Genomic DNA, 9,003 nt, shown 5'->3' on the forward strand with positions numbered 1-9,003 from the left:
ACTATGTTTGAAACAGCATGCAATGGCAGATTACTTAACTCTAGATTTAGCATGCAGTTAGATGATCAAATGTCTTAGTTTACAGCTTTGTTCAGTGTTTGTGTGAATGAGCGTCCTGCTATAGATGAGCTAGAAGAAGAGAAACTTCAGCTTCTGAAAGTGGTGGTTGGTGAGACCTTTGTAAGTGGAAACTGTCCAGGAAGACCTTCAGGTGGGGCTTGATGGTGTTCTCATACAGTCCAGAGTTCAAACAATTAAAAGGATATGTTTAGATTGTCTCCTACTCTATCTCGTGGACTAGAAAGAGCTTGCCAAATTCTTCATAACAGAACATATCCTAAGTGTTGGAAGGAATATAGTTTTATTTCATGCCTTTTAAGGCAGGAAAAAACCGATAAGACTAAATAAAATTTGTTTGCTTCCTTTTTGTACTCAGATAATAATTTTGTGGATTTTATTTGAAACCTGTTGTGTTTTAAAGGTGAGAAAATGTCTTATTAGTAATAGAACAGGAATATCTCTTGTTCTAGCTGGGTGTCGATTTATTCTTCACCTTTCAGCATCCTAGTTAATTATTGAACAACAGGATCTAAGAGTCCAGCACAGCAGGATTTTATACTTTGATCAGCCCAAAACCATAAACATCTTAGGAACCAGTGTACTAAAGAAAAGTATTGGAAAGATTGAAAAGTGCTAACTTTAGTTTCCTGTGTACATGAAAATAAGGAAATAGTTCTTCTCTTATTGTATTATTGCCGAAGTTAATTCTATGTTTTCTATGCTGAGGTATTTGAAGATGTTTGTATTGCAAGTTAAAAACACAGATGGAATGCTGCATGAAAGAGGTGCACTGGTTTGACAGGCTGAAATGGGGGGAGAGCACGTGTGCAAATTCAGCAAAAGTAATAAATAGCATTATTTTCTGATCCCTGACCAGGAGCAAGGATGCCACTCTCGCTGCTGCACTTGGAATACTAAGGAGGCTCTTCTTGTCTCATCATTGGGTCCTCCAACATTTTAGACAACTGAAACACAGCAAAAAATAAAATGTGGTAGATGTATGTACGGACTGTAGATTCAAGAATGGTGTAATCAGAAACTCATAGAAACCAATCCTTGCATAGAAAAGCACTTGGCTTTCTTTCTGCTGAATTAAAAATAAAACTCAAATTGTTAGCAGTGTGTGAAAAGCCAATATTAGGAACACTAAAAAATGAAATGAGTTTTAAGTGTAGTATGAGTTTTTAATTGGAGAAGCACATTTAATGACATTGACTTACATTACTATTGCATAAGCATTCATCCCAGTCTGCTCTTTTACCTTTTAGGTGGTAAAACATTCACATTCCTTTGAATCACATTTCATTTCAGTTTTTGTAAACTTGAGAAAATCTATTATTTGACTTGATTGAAAATTAATTAGATGTTGTACTTGATAAATAATTTAGGGTAGCTGCAAAGTGTATTATTGCATAATTAAATATGATTAAGATGAAGGTGTGGTCTGGACTGAAGTTCTCCAGACACTTGCACTCAAATGTCGTTTCCAGAAATGACATTGGAGTATGCATCTGATTGAAATTCCAGACCATCAATTCCCATCAAACTGAAAAAGTCAGAAGTTGTTTCTTAGTAACTGTTTGTGAAATGTTTGTGCTTCTGTTTTTACAAAAATAGTTAATGATGCATTTATAGCATGTGCCTCTAACATATTTGTTTTCTAACATACCTGTTTTCTTTTGACTTTTATGACAAGTGCAGGGTTTCAAATACCTTTTTATTGCTATCTTAATTGTGTTCTGTTGATAAATCCTCATTTGAAAGTAGACATGTTGAATTTTACTTCCTTCTATGGTATCACAGCATATGTATTAGTTGAGTTATCTCTTTTGGCTTTGGATTTGTTCAACACAGACATATGAATATCTTTTTTAGTTTTTTAGTTGCAAATCTGTTGTGTAAATTGATTATTTTGAAGGTGTACCTCAATAAAACACATTAACAGGCACTGAAAAAGAGCCCATAAATTGAGTAGATGTTCATGTGAGGGTTGTTTGAGTGTAACTTCATGTGGACTATGCCTTTACGTTTCTTCTTGCTGTTGGGGTGGATAATATTGTAACATTACACCTCCTCCTCCTGCGTGCTTTTTTTCTTTTCTGTAGAACTTAACCAATTTGCTGGGTGTTTTCCTTCTTTTCTAAGCTCCTGAAGCCAGGAGACAATCAAGTGACCTTCACTGAAGGAACTGGGGTTCTTTAGTCTGTGGAAAAGGAGACTGAGGGGAGACGCTATTGCTCTCTTCCAAAATCTGAAAGGTGATTGCAGCAAGAACGGGGTTGGTCTCTTCTCACTGGTGACAGGTGACAGGATGAAGGGAAATGGCCTCAAGCTAAGCCAGGGGAGGCTTAGGTTGGATATCAGGAAACACTTCTTTACAGAAGGGGTTGTTAAGTGCTGGAATAGGCTCTCCAGGGAGGTGGTTGAGTTACCATCCCTGAATTTATTAAAAGCTGCTTGGATGTGATGCTCAGGGATGTGATTTAGCAGAGGGTTGTTAGAGTTGGGGTAGAATGGTTAGGTTGCGATTGGACTTGATGATCTTTAAGTTCTTGTCCAACCTGAGCAATTCTATGGTTCTGTGACCACACTTAATCAGTAAAAGCAGTAGTTGCTGATAAGCTGAAGTGAGCCTAAGGAATCAGGAACATTTTAAACTGCATCCCTATTAGATACAGCATCCCAACATCTGTGCTCACATCTGTCCTCAATTTCAATTGGACTAAGCAGACAGAAGTGCTTGAATAGTTTCCACCTCTGACTGATTCTCTTCTAGTATCTGTAGATTTACTGCAGTGCTGATCATGACATGTTTTTTTTTCTTTTTTTTTTTTTCTTTCTTTCTTTCTGTGCATGAAAAATAAGGATTCTAGTACTTACTAGCCTTGAAAATCTTAAGATTCTTGAAAGCAATTTGAGGTTAAATACAGTTTATAATGATATGGAATGGAATAGTGATATGACTGGAATAGACTCCCCAGGGAGTTGATTGAGCTGCCATCCCTGGATGTGTTTAAAAACCATTTAGATGTGGTGCTCAGGGACATGATTTAGCAGAGGGTTGTTAGAGTAGTATGGGTAGTATGGTTAGGTTGTGGGTGGACTCGATAATCTTTAAGGTCTTTTCCAGCCTGAGTGATTCTATGATTCTATATTACTAGAACCAAGTTAAAAAATTATTTTTAAATGATGCCTTAGTTACAGATTACTGTAACAGAAATGGAAGGTGAAATAATGAGAAATTGAAATAGTGACTTTGTTTTGCAGGTTCTTTCATGTTGGTGAATACATCTGGGAGATATGCAGGACAGAAAGCTCACCTCCTGATGCCCCATCTAAAAGAAAATGATACGCATTGTATTGATTTCCACTATTATGTTTCAAGCAAGAGTGGATCTAGCCCTGGCACTTTGAATGTGTATGTGAAAGTTAACGATGGACCTATCGGTAACCCAGTCTGGAACACATCTACTACTAGTACTTGGAACAGAGCAGAACTGGCAATTAGCACTTTCTGGCCCAATTTTTATCAGGTATGTTTTGTTTTTTATGAAATTATATTTCTCGTAGTCAGCACCTGGCTCTAAATTATCATTTTGACTTTAAAATCAAAATATTTTTCAGTATGTTTTATTGATCTTTATCTTACATTTTTGCAGATAAGTGTTTTTACATGCATACAGCTATGTTTAAATGTTTACATCTATTTGCAGAAATATGAGATGCATTCATACACACGCACGCTCTTCATATGTATGACAGATGCGAGCCCAAAATTATGAACTAAATGAATACCATGGAGAATTTACATGGATGGCCCATAGACCAGAGGAATAATAAGTGTGTACATATGTCAGCAAGGAAGATAAGTGATAGTAATTAGTTGTGTAGATGTGTAGAAATTAGTAATTATATGTGTAGAAACTGTGGGGCAGTGATGTAAATGGTATGGAATAAGGCATGAATATTGTCTTAGTTTCATAAGTTGGGTCATAATTCTTCAGAGTGTCTGTTATGATGCTATGTTTTGCTGCTAAGAGAAAAATGATGTTGGTAACACACCAATGTTTATAGTTGCTGCTCATCAGTGTTGTACAGAGCCAAAGCCATTCACAGAGAAGGGTCCAAGGAGCTGGGAGGGAACAGAATTAGGACAGCTGTCTTAAACTGGCCACTGGGGTATTCCATACCATACGACATCATAAAAAGGAGTTTTGAAGGGGATGGGAGTTCATCTCACTCTCTTCCACTGCTCAGGGGCTAGCTGGGTGTCAGTCTGGAGTGGTAAGCAATTGTTTGTGCATCATTCGTTATATACATTTATATATCTTTATATGTTTGTCATAATTATTATTTTTTCCTCTACTTTGATAAATAGTTTTATCTCAAACTGTGAGTTCTACTTCATTTTTTTCTTTTTGATTCTCTCCCCCAGCAACACTGGGAAGGAAGAGTGAGTGAACAACCATGTGGTGCTTAGCCACCTGCTGGTTAAACTGCAACAAATGTGGATGAAATAATCATGTTGAAACAATCAAGAATTTCTTCTATTGATTCCAGTCAATCACTTTAATTTCTCGATAATAAATCCAGTAATTCTTTCAGTTCATTAAGGATGCTGGAATTGAATGCAATAGATTTTACTGCATTAGAGTCTTCAGGTTTGATTTAGGTGATGAATACTTGTTGACCAGTGCAGTCAGAAATGGAACAACAGCTACCAAAGGAATGTTCTTCTGATTACATCCTAAAGATTTAGTGAGAATCTCACTTGCCAGTTTCTTAAAAGTACTGTATGGAAGCCTTAATAGGAGCAGACCAAAGGTATTGCTTAGGCACCTATCATTTTCACTTGCACTGTGTTTGGTTCCCCTGGTCTGACATTTTTCACTCATCATTTGAAGTTTTCATGAGGAAGGCTACCTCAAAGATGGGGACTGCAGACATCTCTAGGAAGTGCAGTGTTGTCCTTCCACAGTGTTTTCTATGTGTGTGTTATACAGAGAGTGACAGCAGTTTCATTCCTACATCAATATCCTGACCACTACTATCACGTATGGTAGAACCTTGTTTCTGTTTTTGCATGTGCCAGGAGTGACCAGGTGTTGATTTCTTGAAGGACATCCAGGGTAAGTTTATGGATGTCTCAGCAAGCTTCTCTGGAAGAATTCAAGGTGTGGGTCACCTAAAGTGGGCCATTGATTCAGTGGAGGATACTGGCATCTCTTCCAGAAGATCAGGCTTATTAGGAAAGTTTAGGTTATCCTAAGCATTGTAGGAAAATCTGCATACTACTTAAAACCTCATGCTCTAAAGAGGCATCTTGACCACAGAGTCCAGGCTTGGTTTAGCCATACTTCTACCTCTCACAAGGTGAAAGGGCACCTTTCTGCAAGGTTGTGTGCCACACATTACCAATTTCATGCTAGTGTTGAGAATGCCCTCCAGAGATACCAAAGAGCCTTTCTATCTTGACTGTAACAATGAACCTCAATGGGCAATAGAAGAGTAGAGCGTTCCACATAGAATTTCACAGCTGGTATGGGTTATAACTCTGGCTGCTTTGTAACAGAACATCTTCTGGAGGTATTTATGAGCTTTCTGGGTTGTCCAGGAGAGTTGTATGATGTGTGTACATTTTGCAGACACTGGGTGAACATACAATTGTGTTGTTTATGCTTTGATCTGGAGCTAGGTTGTCCACACTGGAGTTTAGAGTGAGTTAAGGAAGAAACTTAAGATTTAATTCCTTCTGAAAAGAGTCTGGTTTGGATGCAGCAGAACTGCTCTGCGAACCAACAGGCAGTGAAGATGAGGAAAGTGTTTCAAAGCCTCACTAAAGCTCTGAAACAAAGTAGTAATGTGTGTGGGGGAATTTTAACAGAAGAAGCACAGACTCTTGAAAAGTAAATTTAAGCTAAATTAAAATTCTGATAAAAATACTGCAATTTGAGAGAGTTTAAAATCTGTTGTTGATAATAATAATAATCTGTATCAGATTTCTAACAATATGACACATCTAACTGATGTCTCAGGAATATTGATATTTGGCCACTGAAACAGAAAGATAACTTTTCTCTCAAGACCTGAACCCAGGACTGTTCACCTTTATTCATAGGTGAACCCTTATATGCTTGGATCAGTTACTGCAGTTTAGGAAATTACTGTGCATCACCTTATGTAAAATAGACAGTTAGATATTTTGACACAATCTACCCTTCCTTCACTGAGGACTATATTAAGTCATTTTCTTTGCATTTGCTGCATAAATTGTGAAATTACTTCTGCTTAAGAATTGCAATTTAGTTGATGTGCCAAAATGTATTATAGCAATATCCATGGAAGTCCAAGGAATCAGTTTAAAATAGCTTCACTATTTTGTTGCAGATGAACTAATTTATTCTTGAAGGAGCTCTCTCTCCATCTTCATATTTCATGGCCATTGCCAATTTGTTTGCCTCCATTCTCTTAGAAATCTCTAATGCATTTTCCTTACTGATATAGTGATGGAATTTCTCTTTATTTCTCATGGAATCATAGAATTACAGAGCATCCTGAGTTGGAAGGGACCAAATGATCATCCAGTACAGCTCCCAGCTCCACACAGACCACACAAAATTAAACCCTTATGTTTGAGAGCAGTGTCCCAATGTTCCTTGGACTCTAGCACTTGGGGCCATGGCCACTGGGCAGCCCATTCCATGCCCACTACCTTCTGGTGCAGCATCTGTCCCTCACCCCCAGCTGCCCTCCCCTCTCAGCTCCATGCCTTTCCCTTGCGCCCTGTTGCTGTCACACAGGGCAGAGCTCAGCACTGCCCTCCACTCCCTGTGAGGAGTTACAGCTGCCAACAGAACTCCCCTCAGCTCCTCTGTTCTGGGTGAGCAAACACAGGGATTTCAGCCGCTCCTCATACATGTTGTTCTCTAGACCCTTCACAATCTTTGTAGTGCTCCTTTGGATACTCTATCATAGTTTTATGCCCTTCTTTTGTGGGGCCAAAACTGCACTTAGTGCTGGAGGTGAGGCCATACAGAGAAGAGCAGGACAACCCCTCCTTTCCCGTCAGTGGCAGCGACCCTTCTGGCTGCCAGGGCACACTGCTGACACATGTTTAACTTGCTGTCAGCCATAACCCTCACATCCCTTTCCAAAGGACAGCTCTCTAGCCTCTCATCCCCAGTCTGTACATATATCTTGGGTTGCCTTGTCCCATGTGCAGAGTCCTGCACTGGCTCTTTTGTGCTATTTTAATCTGCTTGCAGGCTCTTTCCTCTTCGTGAAGTCTATTCTGGGGATAGGCAAGAGGTTAGCTGCACGCAGCTGGGAGAGGGGATGGAGGTGGAGAGAAGTTATGTGTGGATCTTGTGAGAACGTGCATTGAAGTTAGGTGAGAGCTCAGACTGCTTAACATGTGGTGGGAGGAAGCAGAGGACCCACCTGAGAGGTGTCCTGCAACAGCTCAGTTTCTTAAGCTCCTGCTCTTTTGATTAAAACAATCGTTAGCTTTTTTTGTCACAGACTCATGTCTTTTTCACATAAAATCCAAAAGCTCCAGAACTTTTTCTCAGGATTTATCAGTGGCTGGGTGACAGAATCACAGAATCACCAAGGTTGGAAAAGACTAAAAGACCTTCAAGATCATCCAGTCCAACCATCTACCTATCACCAATAGTACTCACTAGACCATGTTCCTCAATGCAAAATCCAAACGTTCCTTGAACACCTCCAGGGTCGGTGACTCCACCACCTCCCTGGGCAACCCATTCCAGTGTCTGACCACTCTTTCAGAAAAGTAGTATTTCCTAAAATACTTCTTTCCTAAAAGTCTTCTGATAATATTGTTTAAGGAATGATAGGGGCCTTTTTAACTTTTCACACATGAAGGCTGGTAGTTTCCTGAAAGTAGTGTCCAGGAAAAGGCTCTGCTTTAGCAGATGAAAGGAGAAAGCAACACAGTGCTCTGATTTGCTTTTTTGTATCTTAAGTTGCATATTCATGTGGGCATCTGCATACCTGTGAATGCACTGTAATTCCATTCCATTAATAGGATATCCTACAAGGTTTCTAGCTGCAGATGAAGCCAAGATGTACTACAGACAAATTGTATGATAACATTCCACAGTTGTAATATTTATATAACCCAGGATGCATAAAAACAGTGGTGTTAGTCTGTTTTGCTACTGATTCATGAAGAATGTAAGCAAAATAACTCCCACTAATAGTATCTGAGTAGAAATTAAATTCTGTAGCATGGAGTGAATTTTAATCCAATGTCTAAAGATTTATTTGCTTAAACCACATATTAACACACACGCAAGGCATTCAAAAGATTTAATAGTTAAGTGTTTTATTATTGTAGCACCAGTTATCCAAGCTGCCTAATACCTTTCATGTTGAGTTTCCATTTAGAATTGACTCTTTGGAAGTACAGTTTCTGAACAAAATAATTAATTTCTCTCAGCATACACTTTTCTTTTTATTAGGTAATTATTTGTGTAGGTTTTACCCCATATGAAAGCTGTGCGACATATATAAATCACCATGATAACCTGCATGTAACAACACTAATTGTAGTCTAATTACTGCATATTTGAACTTAAATTGTGAAGTACTCTGTTGATTAAGACACATTTAATTCCATAATTAATGGTCTTCCAAGTGCTACTGCTTAACACCTGTCTTTGACTTTAGGGTATGTCTGCACTTCATTCCAGCTATTGATTACAGTATAGTTGGAGTAACACAGGTTCATGGTGCCAAACACCTTTTGAGGGTCAGAGATAATCAGCCTAGCTTGTTCTTTTCTGCTGTGGCTCCTGGTCCCTGAGTTACTGAGTTCAAAGTAACTTAGGTATTTCTGCATTATTTTTTGTGTGTTATAGAAGGAGTTTATCATGCCATGGAAGATGGCCTGCAAACAAAACAAGGCTCTGCATGATT

General features: G+C 38.7%; 1 protein-coding gene across 12 annotated transcripts in view; it reads left to right on the plus strand.

Moving 5' to 3' along the window:
• The window catches only part of PTPRM (protein tyrosine phosphatase receptor type M), a 451,289-nt gene that overhangs the window by 137,304 nt on the left and 304,982 nt on the right, over positions 1-9,003 (plus strand). For all 12 annotated transcript variants that reach the window (XM_042839780.1, XM_042839781.1, XM_042839783.1 and 9 more), the window contains one exon: positions 3,328-3,593. In XM_042839780.1, the coding sequence (XP_042695714.1) occupies positions 3,328-3,593 (266 nt within the window). The remainder of the gene's footprint in view (positions 1-3,327; positions 3,594-9,003) is intronic.

Source organism: Centrocercus urophasianus, unplaced genomic scaffold, assembly GCF_019232065.1.
Source record: "Centrocercus urophasianus isolate 14NV4802_14NV808 unplaced genomic scaffold, USGS_Curo_1.0 seq_11, whole genome shotgun sequence".
Taxonomy (NCBI): domain Eukaryota; kingdom Metazoa; phylum Chordata; class Aves; order Galliformes; family Phasianidae; genus Centrocercus; species Centrocercus urophasianus.